The 17,964-nt window shown below is 38.9% G+C and overlaps 1 protein-coding gene across 1 annotated transcript in view; it reads left to right on the top strand.

The window, feature by feature from the left end:
* The window catches only part of ZCCHC14 (zinc finger CCHC-type containing 14), a 52,656-nt gene that overhangs the window by 7,723 nt on the left and 26,969 nt on the right, over positions 1–17,964 (top strand). The window contains exon 2 of the mRNA XM_075161559.1: positions 6,273–6,396. Coding sequence (XP_075017660.1) covers positions 6,273–6,396 — 124 coding nt within the window. The remainder of the gene's footprint in view (positions 1–6,272; positions 6,397–17,964) is intronic.

Raw genomic sequence — 17,964 nt, 5'->3', positions numbered from 1 at the left:
GAATTAGCACAGTGTGAGTGAACTGGTTGCCGTTGCAGCCTGTCCAGTAAGCGATAGTAAATCGTGGAAGATCAGGTGGATGAAACAGGCTGTTGTTTTGTAGCTTATTTGTATTAATACTTGTTTTTTTCCTGTTGCCTTTTATAGAGAGTTTTTCTCTTTAGAGTTCAAACTTTAACTCAGTGTATCTTTTCAGTGGGAAATCCCACATACTCTGCCTGTTTAGCAAGCTCATATGGTTAACTGTTGGAGACTGTGTAATGGTGGCAGAAAACATTGCATTAGCTAATATTAAAGAATTCTGAAACTTCTGTGCAGAGCGCAGCTTCACTTGTTTGGCTTACGGGGTGAGTGCACATCTTTGCACAAACTAGAGTTGCCAGGTGTTTTCAAATGCTTCTTTTGACTGTCTGTTTTGAATGGCAAACACGCAGCGCAATGTAATTAAAGTCCAGTTACTCTCTGGTAGCTTTATGTTCCTAGTATTAACAAAGTATTCACAATTCTTTAAGCAAAGGATTTTCAGTGGAAATGACTTAGTCAATAAAATACAACCCAGACTTTTTTGGTCCATCTGCTCTACTGAATTTATAATGGAGCCTTGTAGCAGGTGTGATTGTCCCATAGTATTTAAGTACTGCATGCCTCATTTCATTCCAGTAATAGTCTCACAGGACAAAAGCATCTGATCTATTATCCCATTTCACTGTGAATTGCCTCTTCACCCTTTGTGTTTAAAGATGGATACCTTTTTACCAACTTCCTATGAGAATAGGCATGGGACCTTTCGTAGCTGTTGAGAAACATGGACACGCTGACTTGATTGCACCTGGTGCTTAGATTTTTTTTTGGTAGACCCTGGCTGTTTCTAGCACAAACCAAGCACTTTCAGTTGCATTCATGTCCCAGTCCAACAAAGCAACTAAATGTGTAAATTCGAGTGAGGAGCAGTGATGAGGACTTCACTAGGTATGTGAAAAGTTGGATGTGCTTGTGAGCGTTCCTTAAACATCCTTGTGGAATAGTCCAGATCTTCAAAAGAAGTAGTTTTTTATTTTGTTGTTCTAGTGGGAGGACAGTCAGATATTCACATATAAAGTAAATGCAGAACTGGTGCCTAAGGCTATGGTTTCACAAGCAGCTGGGCAGACTAATGGCTTGTTGCTACCAAGAGGAAGATGTTTGCTCAGTCTTGCTCCTCCTGGTTTTGTAGTCTTAGTAGATTTTGAGTTTCAGGTCTTTGCATTGGTTGCTCTTGTTTCTGGCTCAGACTTGGCCTACTGAACAGTCTCATGCATCTGTAGACTGACATCCGAGTGTTAGCAACGCCTTTTTTTTTTTTCCAAATTATTTGGGAACCTGACTTACGTCCCCGCATTGGGAAATCGCAGCTTATCTGCCTAAGCATGCAAGGACTGTATCCTTGCCATCAAGCTTCTGCTGGAGCATTTTTGCAAACAGGATTTCACTGTGTTAAAGACCTTGGTGTTAACCTCAAAATAAGCTGCTGTTAATACTCACTAATATGAAACTGGCAGGAGTGAATGGAGTCGACTGGTTTTTTTCCACCCAGACTTCAGTACACCAATTCTTGAGTGCACTCTTAGATGTTATCTGCATCAGCCTCAAACATGGAGGTCAGTTTATGATTCTGAAAAACCTTTTTTAATGGAGACTTCAAAAGCAAGTATTGGCAGAAGCATTTATCTGTGGGACTTTCCCGGTATATCATTGGCCGCTTTTGGAAAACTGAACATCATGTGAAAAACTTTTCCTGTGTGATCAATGGGAGAATGTGTTCGTGTGGCTTTTAGCTGCAGCCCTGGTATCTCACTTGACTGACTCATTGTTTTTATATTTTGTTCACTTTTCCTGTGTAATGCATGACCTAAATTTCATACCTAACCAGGTACAGAAATCAGTATTTTATTCCCTCGGATCCTAAATCATTGTTTCCTTAAATTATAAGTCATGTTATGCTTTAGGTAGTAAGCTATGTTGATTTGTTAGTATTGGCTCCACTTCAAACTAAGTCAGCAAATACTTTGCTATTAAACCATGTATTTTCTGTATTCTGTTTAGTTATTTTTAAAAGGAACATATAATTGCTGTTTTGGTAAAATTCTTACCGCATTAAGTTTGACTTCTATCAGTCCTGTTATTTTTATGAAAGACTTTGCTGTATTAAATGTTATGTATTGTCCCTGGGGAGCAAAGCTAACAGTTACGGAATCTGGTTTCACAGATTTACCATTTTCCATATTGACTTCTGCTGTCTTGGATAGTGGCAGAGCCACTTCAGGTACCAGTGGTTGAAAGAGAAACACCACCTGTTGAGGTAACTGCTCCTGGTGATTTTGTTGTGTAGGTTTTTTTTCTGTGTGCTTTTTGATGGATCGAGGGTTTTGGAGAGCTTTCTAGAACTTTTTTTACTGTCTCAAGAAGATCTATGCCTGTTAGTACATCTCTGATGCTCAGAAGAAAATCAGTGCACTTTGCTGAAAAAATATTGTTTGCTGACAGGTGAGAAGGGGAAAATGTGATAATGGCTAAAATGCTAGCAATGACTTCTGATACCTTCACATTTGTCCTTGATCCCTGAGTCAAAGCAATTGTTTCTCTTCCTGGATAACTCCTGGGGGTGGAGGGCTTCAGGCAGCATTCGGTGATCCTTCTGTCTAGCCCTTGTTGGGAAGGATGCACTTTTCGGTAGCTGATACCAGTTTTGATACTGTCTTTATTGCTGTGGAGAATGAGGCACAGAAGAATTCAGGCTGAGCCTCAGTTAGTCATTAGGCAATGATGAATTTTGTTTGTTATTTTCAGTTATGGCTACTACTTTAACTTGAAATTCAAGAGACAAGGTAGGTTTTAATCCGGAAAGTCAGAAGTTCATGTGTGAGCCAGATGCTGTGCTATGGAGGGAGTAGATGCAACATTAGAGTTGAGTAAAAATAATTTAAGAATCTCTTCTGTGCCTATTTGAGTGGTGCATCTTCTAGAGTCATTGAATAAGCCTACAGGCCACTCTGATGTTAAAACAATTTTTGAAATTTTTGAATAATCTAATGAAACTATGGATAGGTGCAACAGAGGGCTTTCCTTCTCCCTGGCCCTCTACAAAATGCTGTGCTAAGGAAAAGACTAGGTACAGTGAAGAATATTTCTATTGCTTTAACTCTCTGGGGTTGCTGTTGTATTTGATTAGTCTTCATGGACTGTTTCTGCTGATGTTCTCAAACAATTTAAGTTGAAAAATTCAAAGTCTTCTGTTCAAATGTCTGATGCCGTGTCCTCTGAGACCTTGAATGATTTGTGAATTTTTCTGCATTTATAAAATGTCACTCCTGTGGTTTGTTATGATATATAGCCTGAACGTTTCTGGCTTCTGTGATGCCAGCTTATCCATCTTTACTGGGGACTGTTCCTGCTTTAGAAAACAAGCCTTAAACAGTTCTTGAACAGCAGATGCTGATTCTTTAATGGCATCTTGGCTTTCTTCAGAGCCGTTACAGGTCCTAAAAGGTCCAAAGCAATTTGCTTACCAGTTCTCAGAATCTTTATCTCACTGGAATGCCTTGTTCTTTATTCTGAATCTAGTGACTACTAATTGGTAGTTGTTTGTGCTGAGCCCAAACTAGGGACTGTAGTAATGTTCGGGTATAGTAAACATTCCTCCCAGAATTTACCTGACACTGAGTTTCTACTGAATTTAGACAAGTCCTTCCTGGGCATCTACTGTTAAGCTTTTGCCAGTGTTTCTCCCAACCCTCCCAGGATGGTATCTTCTGCAGTTCATAGCTGATGGGTTATTGTTCCTCTGTGTCTTGCTTGGCCTCAAATTAAAAAAAAAAAAAAGGCTGTTACTATTTTGGAAATAAAACATTGATTTGCAAAACATTTTTCATTATTTTACTTTCGCTAAACAAATCCAAACCTTTGCAGTATTGGTATGTTTAAGTCAGTGGAAAAGATTATTTAAAATTTGGAATGAAAGCTTTAAGCAGTCAGATTCACTGGTTATAACACCATTCAGCTCACTAACAAAGCGCTCCATTTGGAACTAATCAGAGCTTTGTGATTTTTCTAGGCCAATTTGAAACTGCTTTGCTTTGATGTGTGACTGAATCAGATAGTATATGAGCTCAGTCAGTCAAGACATATGGGCTAAATTAATCTTTACCAAGTATATAAAAATTAAATCTTTATGGAAAGAATTGGAGGTTATGTATAAACAAAATGCAAATTTTAAACTGCACGCAATGCAATTGTAAGGATAGTGGAGAGAAGGGAATACAAGATAGGAGGCAATATATCGTAACAAACTGCTTGTTGAGAGATTTTTCTGAAACCATGTGGCTATGTTCTTACTCAGTTTCCAGTACCATAAATGTTTATATTTGCTGATTGTTCTGAATATTTGGGACCTGGTTATTTAGGACAACCTAGTCTTGCCTGAATCTAATTTTCTAGCTTGCTCTGTTACTCGGTTGCTCTGCTGAAATCTCCATTGCCAGGAGGACGGTGGTGTCGTTGCTCAGTCCGCTGGAACTGCCTCTCAGCAGCAGTCCACTGGAGGGAGAGTTGCATGAGCTCCGGGAGAGACAGTGTGAGATAAGCTTTGGTAAAGACCGACTTTGGCAAGGAGACTTAAACTACTCCCCACCCTCCCCCCAGGCTTTAAGTTTAATGGCTGGTCTTTCTCATGTGAGAGCTTGCTGCTAAGTTTTTGTTATTGGTGGAAAGCTGTGCTGAAGAAGCATGCAAGTAAACTTTATTTTTGATCAAAAAGGAGACTAACAGTGCTGAAAAGAGAAGCAGGTGCTTGTAATCCTGCTTTCTTCTGACACTCATCTGTCTTTCTGGATTGATTTCTTTGCACATATAAGCTTTTTTATGGATGTGAAGTATACCGAGTCTTTCACTTGTGCTACTGCCTTAAACTGCGTATAATCTATAAACGTCAGTCTTAAAATGGAGCTTACAATAGGTAATTGTATGGAGATAGGGATGTGCTGTTTCTGACTTGCATTGTGTATTCCAATTGATGTCAATGTGTAAGGCTAATGGTAGGGTGAGCAAGTATTAGTTTAAGCGTAAATTGTCCTAACTCATGGCACTGTCTCAAGTAATCACGATCTGAGTGAGCCTTTTTCCTTACAGGGACCTGTAGTCGCTGGTATTAGTTACCATGAATAAAAGATAGTTTCTTTTGTTATGTCGAGATGCACATTTTCCCCTGTGATTTGTGAAAGGCTGAAATCCATGTTAAATTCTAATTACAACTCTCCATACCAGGATTTCACGTTGGTTCAGAATGTGGCAATTGAAATTCAAGTAATGCACTGGAGTGCTTTTGTTAGTCTTAACTACCTCTTTAAAGCACACTTTCCTCTTTCAGATACTTAAACCCTGTGTTCAGTACTGCTAATGTAACTGTTCATCCACTTCTGCTTCTCATTACCTAGAAAACAAGAAAGTAATTGCCTTGCTTATGAGGCAGGCGTTGAATGTTATACTACAAGTAATAGAAGTTTTTGTCTTGCTACATAATTGTGAATGCTCTTGTGGACAGCAGCTGAAGTGGGCAGTGTTCAATTTGCCTTTTTCTAATGACTTACGTTTGTTTCTGTAGTTTTAAGTAATGGTGAAAATATGTTTTCTTATGCTAAATGCAGCTTAGAAGGTACTATTGGGCGGTGAAGTCTGTTTTGATGATGCAGCCTTCTGCTTGGGCGTTTTTGGTGTGCAGTTTTTCATTGAAATATGATCATGATAGCAGGCTTTTAAATGGTAAAGACGAGGAAACTATTTTTTTGCTAAATTGGAATTCATTCCTCGTAGTATTTCTCTGTGGAAATACTTTGAAATGCTTTGAGCCTGCATCTGTGTAGATAGGTGACATAAAAATGATATTTTCCAAGCCCTTTTCCCCTAGTTTTCTTGTTGAAAAGTTAAGAACTGCAGTGTGGAGAGGTTAAGGGTCTTGCAATACCTCTACAATTGACTGCTGTGTGACTATTGTTTAAAAAATAATTATGCTTTAAGTAGCTTTATAGATTAGCCAAGATAATCTAGATTTGTGAATAGCTGCTGACTAAAACTTCCCTGAACTGTTACTTGTGGAATATCAATAGTAACACCCCTTGGTTCTAAAAGAAGCAACGGCTCCTAACTGCTTTCAAAGTGGTTCTGCTCACTCCGGAGGAAGGTGTGATGTTTGCGCATTCCCTCAGTTTATTTATTGGATTTTTGTGTTTTTTTCTTTCCAGGTCGCTCCAAGGTCCGAGACCCCCATCAACAGTGTCAGTAACAGTTTGGAAAACGTACTACATACATCAACACATTCCATTGAGGAGTCATTACCCAAGAGGCCTTCGGGGAAACACTCCAAAGGTGTGTCCTTTTCTGCATGCCTACTTCCAAAGGAGGAACGAACTCGTATCTCTTGATGGCGATTAGCGTTATTTTAATTGTGATTGGAGACTGGAATTTTGCTTCTTTACTTCTGGGTTGGGTTGAGCAAAGGAAGTCATAGAAGGGTTTTTGTAAGAAGTGCTAGCGTATCTGTGAAAAATGGCCAGCGAGAGACAAGTATGCTTATTCTTCTGTTGGGAAATAAGCAAGGAAGTTCCTTATGAGTTGAAATACCAGTTAGCTCTCATGAAATATTATATTCTCAAAGAGTGAATATCTCTGACACTCCACCTCTCATCCTTATAGTATTAGGTTATTTCTTGGATGAAGCATGTGGTGATGAGTGTTGCTTTACTGGGGAGAAGAGAAGGCATTTAAAACAGCAGTTAGGCTTCTACTTCCACCCTTCTCTTGGTTCCCAAGAATCGGTAAGTGAGAAGCTGAGGGAAGAGGAGTGGAGGACAGGAGAGAGAGCTTGCACCTTTCTCAGCACGCGTGCACCTTGAATGTTGTTACAAAATAAGTCTTATTTTTGTAACATTATATTGCATGCTGACCTGGCTAAAAACTGGGCTTATCAAATTTGAGTTAATACGTATGCATTCATTTCCACACTCCAGGCTATGATTAAAAATACTAAAATGTCTAGGTTAAAATGTGACTAACGGTATTTTTGTTTAATGCATACAAAAAGCACTGTTAAGTGAGGAAATTCTTTGAACTGTGAGCTGCTATTTGTGTAGAACAGCTTTTGTGAATTCTTTGTGGTATTAATAAAAATAGCTCTGTATGGCAGAACTAATGAGGGGGAAATATACCATCACATTAGCAGCACTAGTATATTGCCTTCAAATGTCATTAAAAATAATGTCACGGACCATATAAATTTTTTTTTTGTTTGTTTGGAATTGGTCTTCAGAGTTCTGTTTCCTTCTCTGCCACTGGCTTGCTGCATAACCTTGCAAATATAGTTTAATACCACATAAATGGTGATCAAGAATTTCAAAGCACATCTTCACTCAGAGGAACTGATACAGATTGGAAAGGGTTAAACGTCCCACGGAAATGTTCTTAGCTTGCCTCCACCAGACCTCCTTTTCTGGGACATACTCGACTATAATCCCAGTAGCTGTAAGTAGCAATAATTTTTTTACAGCAGAATAGTGCTGTAAGTAGCTATTTCTCCAGCTGTAAAAGCTATCAGGGTAGAAGAAAAATGCAACACTAAGCAGAAGCATGGCTAGGTTTGTGGCTTTCATCTGATTAAAAATAGGACAGGGTTCAACACTGTTTTCATTTGTACTCGGTGATTGCTATTCCAGTACCATATATGCCAAGATTAGTCATGGTACACTGAAAATTAATTAGGTTTTCCTCTGATCTGTTTTTCTCTTATAGAATACCTGCTTAGTCTTCACAGAATGTAGCTTTTTAATTTATAGATTGCCTTAGTGTTAGTTGGTAAAAGGAGTTGTGGAAGAATTACAATTTTCTTACTAACTGATATTCTGCTTTCTGGTTCACCAGCAGCAAAGAATGTTTTGAGTTCTCCTTGATATATGATGATCTGTCTGGTAGGGAGTTCTGCCTCTTAAGGTTGGAGTACAACGGAGGATTATTTGCCAGCCTGGAGCCACCGTTGCTCGCTTACAGATTTCTAATTCTTGCAGCAAACACACACATCTCTTAATTTAGCAGGACCCGCTAACTTTTTAACCTAGAGCACCTGAAATTCAGTCCTGAGAGTATGGGATGAACAGGTTGCTTGACCAGTTGTATAATTCTCATGTTGATATTTTCTAGTGAGTCTTGTTTCAGACAGCCTGAGAGGATGGGATTTCTTCTTGTGGTCAGAAATAGTGAGCTGCCCGAGTTCCTCATTCCTCTCTTGGCAGAGTACTGGAGCTGGAAGTGTCTCAGTTAAAAAGGCTGTAGCTGAAACAGGAAAAATGAGAAAGCTCACGAAAGGTGCAATATCCATTGTGCTTAGTTGGATTAGAGGCAGTTTGTATTAATCCAGTGAATGGTTTTAATCCTGATTTGTAGAAATGTCAGTAATATAACATGCTCCGTACATAGTTGAACAGTGAATGGGTTTGTAGTAGGCTTGGACCTGAAAGCTCTCAGTGGCTGTATTCTCCCTCATCCACACTTTGAAACTAGCTTTTAGAGTAAAATATTTCAAGTTTTTACATGGGAGAGGGATGAGCGGAGTGGAGTATATTGCTGAATACTCTTTAACAAACTGTGGTGGAAGTCTGTGTGCACTTGTGTTTGCATTAAGTGGTGAGCTGGAAACATTCATACATGTTTCATGTAGAGACTTGTCAAATACACAACTTATAAATAATTTCACCATCCTATCTGCACAGAATATTGCTGCCTCGGGAAACGAATTTATAAAGTGAGTGTCAGTCTGAGGAGTTCATAAACCTTTCCTTTTATCTCAGAGGCCCAGCTAACTGTGGGAACAGTGTCACCCATTGGGGTGCTGGATCTATGCTGTAATGCCCAAATTGTTGGGAGTGGTGACCAGCTGGGGCCAAATCAAAATATTGACGTGCGTATCAATATTTAGCAAAATTCACCAATTTCTCTGTGCTAGTCCTTCAGTCTTAGCTAAAGCCCCTTCTCCCTTCTGCGTGTACCAGTGCTAAAGCAGGGTAAACTAGATGGTTTCTGCAAAGTAGAAAGTTGTGATACTAGGAAGATCCTGTACCTGTTGACATAAGCATGTCAGGTATCTGTTTTATCTGGACTTTTCTTTTGTAAAATAAAGTCCAAAGATCTGGCCTATGCAAGTTTAGAAAAAATATGGATGGGTATTGACGTAGAAGGATGTGGACCTCTTCTGAAGTTTAATGGCTTGTAACATGCAATATAAATTGTGCTTTTTACTCATATTTTTTGATCAGTGATTTAGGATTGTTCAAACCTGTTTTCACAGATGTGGAAGTTATTTTAACTGGAGGTAACTTCAGGAAGTGGAGACTTTCCCTGTTCTCAGGGACTGGCTATTGTGCTTATAAGCTGCAGTCAGGCTTATTTACAGGTTTTAAGGTATTGGCAGATCTCACTGGTTAAGGAGAACAGAGGCAAATACAGATAGATGTTACACGTAATTGAAATTCCAGGAGGGATGTGTTGCTAGATCTTTCTGTCTCTTTTTCCACTGTTTCTAGAATGTAATCAGGTTTTAACTATGTTTTTAACACTGATCCGAACAAAACAATGAAATTCAAATGAAGGTTGGGCATTTTTTGCGTACTGGGTGAGTTGAGTGCCACAGTGTCTTCCTTGTGTTGCCCTAGGCTTTTTTTCGCAATACTACAAGAATTGAACCAGTGCAAATATAGCTGCAGAAGGTGTTAGTGTCAGAAATGTTGATTCCAATTTCAAAGATGAGATTTTATGCTTGCAAATGCTTGCCTGATAGGCACATACTTAGCAACAGTGCAGCTGTGTGGTGATGGTCCCTTCGATAGGCAGGTTTGTGTTTCCCAGCACAATGCCCACAAAGTCAGCAAACTTACTTGGAGGGATTCTGATACAGGCACTGAGACTGGTTGTCTTAAATTTAGGATTTTACCCTACATTTGTGGGGGGGGCCACCTCAAAACCTTTTCACAGTAGCAAGTGACCCAGGTGGTTAAAGAAGGTCACTGGTTAAAAATAGTATATTCACTAGGAACCTCTGTTTTGCAGGCAATCCTGTGCTGATAGCTAAGGGAAATTCAGTTATTATGCCAAAGTCCAGAAGGAGCTATCTGACCTACGGGAAGTCCCATTCACAGAGCTAATTTGTAACACGCCTATGGATGTAGAGTTGTTCTGACCTTGTGTGCAAATTCCCAAAAGAGAGTAGTTATGGTTATCAAAGCTGAATGAAAAATTCAGCTTATTTTGTATTTTTTTTTAAAAAGCGATAGGCATTTCCCGTACACCAGAGATGTTATTAATTACGCTTACTGTAAGGTTCCAAGCAGACCGATTTGGCCATTAGGTGGATAGCACTGTGGGCAAGTACTACTCTGTGCATGTGACATATTTTAGCAATGTGTTAAACATGGTCAGTGACCGCAGCATATTTTCCAAAAGCACAGTGGAATAAAGTACATTAGACCAGATGTTGAAGTGCAGAACAAAAGAATCTTTATAATAAAGGCAATGTAAGTTGCAAACCATTACAGTATGAAGACTGCTGTCTTCGTACTGTAATTTCTCATAATACTGAGTAAAATTTTGATTTGTCACAGCCTCTGTTTTAAATTTTCTGCAGTGGAAGTTCTGTGTTGGTATTTATAAGATGTTCATTACTGCTATGAGGCTTTGCAGGTGGCACTTACCACTGTTTTCCTCCATAAAGCAGTCTGGAAGATGGTTTCCTCGACTGAACCAAGTCTCATTTTCTGTGAAGTGATAAAAATCCCCCTATTCTTGTGTTTCCTGTATATTTATCTTGCCTTTCCGCTGTTGCCACACAAAACCTCAAAATTGTCTCCAAGCCAGCCTGATTTCAAATGAAGCAACTGTTGAAATATGATCCTCATATAGTGAAGCTGAATCACAATTCTTGCAACACATGCGTCTAATGATAGGCACAAACTGCTTTCTGTGGACAGAGAGGAATAAAGCTTTTAGATGTAAAATGGGCGCAGTAGGCTGTATTCTACAATCTGTACTCCATTTAGTACTCCTGCTGAGCACAGTAAAACTTCTTGCTTAATTGAAGGTATGCTATTAGTCCACATGCAGGGTCCTGCAAAGCCTAGACAGTGTTCCAGGCTAGAATAAATACATAGAGTAGCACAGGACAAAAGGAGTTGCAGTCTGTGGACATGAGAAAAAACAAACTTTAGAGAAAATGCATCTTGGTAATGTATTGATTTAATTTTGGATTAATATTAGAATGTAAAATATATCCTTGTTTGCAGTAATCCTGTTGACCTCAGGTAGGGTATGAGTTGCAGGTAGGTTAAGCTGATAGTTACGTGCAGCAAGCTTTGGTATCGGAACTTGTTTCATTACAATAGTAAGCAGAAATGTGTGGTGTAAGCTATCCAGAACTTCTAACCACTATTTTTGCTACCCAATCTATTTTCCTTGGCAAAATGTATTTATGTGGTCTTGCACCTTTTTTGTCTCCCACTTCCTTGACTCATCCTTTTTCCACAAGAAACTAGGCTGCAGGAACTCTCTTAGTTAATGGTAATCAACAGTCTTTTCCTCCTGAAATTTTTAACACCAGTTGTTCAGCCTATTGAAGGCAGGGAGAAAATACAGGGGGAGAAAAAAGCTCCGAAATCCTTTTGGTTCAGGGTCCAGACTTTATAGTGCCTTGTTCTGCATCAGTTGTGTAGCTGGATTATTCTATTTTTAAGTAAATACATCATCTCCAACAATACTGGGTCAACTACTGTTAGGGTAGGGCTTAAAGAAATATTTAGGCTATGATAATCCTTCAGGAAAAATCTCCCTCTACCAACTGTATATAATTTTTTCAGCTGTTTGTATATGTCTTCATTCATTTTATCTCTGAAGTAGAACTCTGCTTCTAAACTTCAGCAATGTAGGTTGTTAGATCAACACAAGGCATTGCATTCCTGACTTACTGTCTTTAATATACTAGTTGCTTTATGAGTATCAAGTATTTAGAGTTAATTCTAGCAATCAAATCCAAGGATTAGTGTACTTCAAAAAAAATGTTTTGATGTTGCATATTTTCCCCTGTTCTAGAAGATTATTGTATATTAAGAAATTTCTTGAAGCCTGTATGTTGCATAAATCCTGCAGCTTGGTCTTCTGTAGTTGGAGTTGGAGTTCAGTTAAGGTTGGAGGCTTAATTTTGCAATAAAGACAATACTCATGAGTGTTTTAATTTAGTTTTTACAAAAAATGCAAACCCATTGCATTTCATCTCAAGTTTTTACTGATTGCGCAGTTGTACTCTGTGCTTATGTAGGCAGGTGTAGAAGCCCGTTTTGTGTCCCCAAAGCCAGAGACCGAGTTACATAGCTCACCCTTGGGCTGTGTCAGAGCTGGGGATAGAGTTCCACACTCCTGGGGCTGCACTTGGACTCTGGCAAATTTATGTTGTTAACTGTTAATAAGTTAACTTTGTACTCTCTAGAGGTTGAAGTCAGTACTTCTTTGTCATCCTTGCTATCTCCCTGTCCACATAGCAATCCCAGATCTCTCCTGCCAAGTCTTGTTATGACAAGATGCAAAGGGAGAGGAGGGGAGAGCAGCATGGGGGCTCTTCTAACTGAATGAAAAGCAGGCTTCTGGTCTACCTACTCATGCAATAATTGTCATAACGTCTTTGTGCAAGTACTTAAAGGTGCTTCTTACTGAAGTTTGTAATTCATGGCCTCGATGCCTTCACGAGGACAGCCCTTTGTGGTTCACAGGCACTTTACATGAAGACTAAAAGGTCTACCCCTTGGCCAAGAGCTGCAGTGAGTTGGCTTCAGTGGAAAGTCATGCTGTATATATTTACCCATGGCTCCTGTTTGAGTTCAGATGACAGAAGTGTCTCTAATGCACATTTCCTATAAGCAGTTTTAATTGTGTATATACCATATGCCTTGTTCAGATATTCACCTAAAATAATGTTTATATCAAGCATACACCTAAGGGCATTATCTTGAATCTGCAGGGTGGTTCCTTCTTTCATATTGTTTGGGCTTCTTGCTTGTCTTTCCTCTGTAAAAGTGATGGAATCACTCTGCTTGGGCAGCTCTATCAGGCCCTACCTTATTAACTGTTGAGCCTGTTGATTCAAATTTGACAGAGGTATTTGGAGTTTTTATTTACAGTAGTGTCTGGATAGAAGAGACTCATTCATGCTTCCATCAAGAGGAGAGGTAAGAACAGTTCAGCCCTTATCCTGTTTCGTCTGCCCAGCCACTCATTGTGTTTGTTTTCTCTGGACTAGAGGCAACATGTGCTGATTGTTGCCCAGCTGGCAGCTGGAGCGTGTCCTGTGCACATCACTGTAGGGGATGCAAGACTGAACTGGCATCCTGCAGAAGTAAATGGGTGTGCAGGTGTCTTGCAATGGTAAGTGTGCCTGGGGAAGGAAGGCAGCTAGTTATGTGTGTATGTTCAAGGAATATGTGGAAGATTTGGAAAAATTTAAGGTAGACATGGTAGATGTGGAAAGTCATATTGTTGTAGGTCTATCATAGGGGATATGGGACTGGAGTCTCTGCGGAAGAGAGGAGACATACAGCATAGGTCCATGGGGAAAAAAGGCTTCATTTTGCTCTTTACTAATTAATCTTGCTTTTATTTATTCTTATGTTATATAAAGACTTGTTCTGAATTTGTGCACTGGGCAATATAATCTTCTTATTAAACATTGGAAAATGACCAGCTTTCTGTTAAAGTAAGGTTTGACAATGAAGCACTTGATTTTGAGTACTCTGAAGCCTGTTCAACTTGGTTTTAGTGGGAGTTGGATGATACTTCTGTTCATAATGAATTAGAATCAAGCTACTCTGAAAAATAAAAATTCTAAGAATAGTATGCTGGGAAATTCAGCCGTGCCAAGGAGTTTACCTTGCAGTAATGCATTCCTCAGGCAGACTCCTGATCTTAGATGGTGACAATGCAGTTGTCAATGTCTAATGTGAGACGATAAAGTCATATTTAATACTATTTGCCTTTTTCCATGGCTCTTCAGAAGCACAAGAAGGAACACTTCGGCATGTACATTTCTAGAAGGACTCTCTTGTATTGCCAGTTCATGTCTATGCAGTCCTGGAAGCAGGACCTTCTGCCAGTAATGGAAACAACATAAGCAACTTGAGCTTTTAATTAAAATTGCATTAAATAAGCAAAACCAGTTTTTCTCAAATCTTTAGGTAATGGCTTAATGCAGCGCATCTTCTGGAAAAAATGTAGTAGGGTCAGAATAAAATGAGTTGTGAAAACTTTTACCTGGTGTACATCTTGGTGGAACTAATGCTTAAACCTGCGTTTATACTGAAAAGCCTTTATAAAGGCGGGGGGGGAAGGAAACTTGAAATTTCAAAACTTATTGAAGGGTAGAAAACCTGTCATGCAGGACTTCAAGAAAAAATGAAGGTGAACGTTAGCTGCTGATTCTTGTTTCCTGGCAATTCCTGCTGCAACCTGATGGCAAATAGCTCACTAGGACTGCATATTTCTGTGTCTGCTGCTTGAAGATTGAGTAAGGGATGTGTGAAATGTTCAGAAATGCTCTGCTGTTCAGTGCATCTCTTTAGAACTTAACACCCTTTAACATCTGGAAATACCTGTTTTGAAATAACCTGTTTCACTGCCATGTTAAACAGAGGGATACAAGAATTTAAAATAAATGGCTTGCTTATCCTATCTAGGCTTACATTTCCTCTAAACTAAATTGGACAAAAAAATACCACTTTAAAGAAGAAAATAGGAGTGATTCATGTGTATTCCTAGAAAACCATAATGTCCCTGCCCATGTTTTTACATACTGTCACAAGTGTAGTAATGACTAAATGGCAATTTTCTTGTGTATGGCATGCTTAAGAAGCTTTTATAGCTGGTTGTTAGCTGGTGATGTTCTTTCCCTTCCCTTATCAGTTTATTGTTAAATCCCCCATTTTCCAAAGCACATTTTTCATTTTTATATACCTTTACATTTAGATTAATTATTTTCTCCAAAAGGTGGCTCCCTGAGGGTAATAGGCTTAAAGTACAATAATTTTATCAATAGGTAGGTGGAGTTTTTACAGGTAGTTGCAAATACAAGTTAGAAATGTTGTCATCCCTCACAGATTTTTGGGTCCTAAGTAAATCTTAGGTTTCTTGCTTGACTTTTGATGTCAGCATTAGGATTCTCACATTGGGGCTTTTCTCTGCAGACGTGGCTGGCAATTTTCGAAAGAATCTGACTACAGTAGGGAAAAGATACCAGACATTGTAGGACTTCAGATATCATTAGAGAAATTGGTGATATTGGGAATTGGAAACAATAAATTCTGGTTTCAAGTAAGGCAGTAAGTCACAGGAGGAGATGCATTATCCTTAGTACTGAGCACTGACGTGACATATTGATCTGGTTTGAAAAATGAGGAGGTAGGTGGAGAGGAAAGATGAGAACATGTCACAAAAAAAGTTGTTTACTTTGCCAGCAATTTTCTTTGCTTCCCCTACTACTACAGCAAATATTTCTTTACTCTGCTTCCCTTCTTTCTAATCTGGAAGTGACCTTATTTAGTAAATGACAACACTTTATTTCCATGGAAGTGATCATGATTTCTCACATTCAGTATCTGGCACAAGGGAACAGATGGATGGCAAAGAAGAAACAACGAATGTAATAATGAGAGAGACCTTTTGCACATGTAACTCATGAGTCTAACTGCAGGACATGCAGTCAGAGGGGAGGAAATTGGTTGTGTTTTTTAAACAGTGTTCTCCTGCACTTTGACTACCAGCTGATGCCAACCTTGAGTCACAGGTCAGAAGACAGTGGGTGATTTTTTTTTTGGACTACAGATTCAAACTCAGAAGCAATTAGTGCCTCGTGTCCCTTGAGGATCACTGTGTAAGAACTACTGATTCTTGTGTTCTAGATTTGGCTTTGCTTGTGATTTACTGTAGAGTCTTGTTTACGTATCCATCAAGCTAGGGTAGTTCTTTCTTCCCATCGGGGCTGGCTTAATGTTTGTATAGCTCTCTGAGAAAAAACTCAGGTTGATGTTAAAATGTTTGGGATTTTTCTAATTGGTGGTCAAAAAGGCTCTTTGGATACTCTTTGTAGACAGAAGTAAGTTCCTCCCCTTTGTTTTGCTTGAACAGTTAGATATTATTTCTTAAATTATATGTGCCTTCACTAACTTGTATCTCCTTTTGCTAATAACCAAACAAGAAAATGGTGCTATTAACATTGGGTTCGTTACAAATAGAATGAAAATGAAGAAAGAATGAAGCTGAGAACAGTCAAAGCAGTGAAATTCTGTGTATTAATTCAATTTTAGTTGGGGTTGTTTAGAGAAAGTTGGATTCTTCTGTTTAATGCAGGCTTAATGCAGTTTTCATAAACTGCATCTGTTGAAAAATGCCAGAGCAGAGCCAGATATTGAGACCTGGATTAAGAGATTTGACAGCTGTATGGGTAATGAAAGCATCTGGAGTTGTTCATGGGTTGATGCTAAGAGTAAGCGGAGGATAAAAATCTCATTTGGGGATTGCAGATAGTGGAAATTGGGAGAAGTTTAAGGGGTCATACTGCTCCAAACCTGCATATAGCAGGGTATCTTGTACTTTCCTGAAGCATTTGATGCTAGTGCTGTCAGACGTGTTTCTGCAATAGAAGAATTGTGGCTCTGATCCATATGGTATCTCTGTTACTGTGTGCCACACAAGTAGAGGAGGAGACAAATAGTCAACTTTGGCATTGTTGAGGTGCTTTGTCAGATTTCATTTCTAATTTCATTTTCTCGTGCTCTTTTATGCTGAAAGTCATAGGCTGTAATTATGCAAAACAGTGGTTTTGATTAAAGTAAATTTTATTTCTCAGGTGCACAGAAATGCTAAGATAAAAGGTTAATGTTTCATTTGCTTTCTGACTTGTTCTTTTATCTCTCTGGAAGGAAAGCAGTGGACTTGCTGCATTACTTCACTGCCTGGAGTGGATGCATTTCATCAGTGTATGGTGCGGATGCTATTTTTAACAGTAACTCAAAGGGGTAGCCCTGCTAAAATTACATCATTAATATACACAGCTGAAAGGAAATGCCATAAAACACAATACCTTCAAAGATTGTGTTTTCCACTTCTGTGGATGAATTATTCAATGTGTATCATTCAAGCAGAGATACAGTTGGACCACCATATTTGCAAAGCATTCAGACTTTTTCTTGTAAACTTGTACATTCTTGTGAAAGAGTGTAATAAGTGAAACTTTGTCTGCAAAACCAGTAGGTATGAAATAGGTATTAGTGGCTTGGGGAGCTCAAAGTTTGTGTTCCTTCCTGTCCCTGTTATTAAATAGTTCAGGGATTTGCTAGATATCCTACTACTGCAAAAGTGTGTTTTGCTTCATTCTGTACCGCGTACTGAAGAATCTAGTGGCAAGTGTGGAGAATCAAAGCTTCAAGACTTTGAGGTTTTTAGTGGATGGGCTTTTGGTTTTGTTTCTGTTCTTTTTACTCGAGTTCCTGGTCATTCTCACTGCCTTGGCAAATACTAATAAAATCTACTTTGGTCTTCTCTTCCCTCTTGTATTTGCTTCATAGATGTGTTACAGAAACAGTTGTCTAGTAGTTGTACAGTATCTCAAAATAAGCTTAAATGATGACTTAGAACTTTTTTCCTGTCTCTTTGAATTACTGGTCAAATCTTGTCTGGGATCCAGATTGAAGGAACAATGATTATACAAAAGTATAAAAGGGAACAAGAGTATTAAAGTCTGAGACCAGAGACCTGAAAATGTACAAGGACATAATTGCCAATAAAAGGAGAACCTCCCAGAAGTGGTTGTGCAGAGGATATTTGTTTCTCACTGAACTAAGCACTTGAATGCATTTGTGG

The sequence above is a fragment of the Calonectris borealis genome, chromosome 12, assembly GCF_964195595.1.
Source record: "Calonectris borealis chromosome 12, bCalBor7.hap1.2, whole genome shotgun sequence".
NCBI lineage: Eukaryota > Metazoa > Chordata > Aves > Procellariiformes > Procellariidae > Calonectris > Calonectris borealis.
The sequence above is the reverse complement of the archived record's forward strand: the minus strand, read 5'-3'. Positions and strand labels throughout refer to the sequence as shown.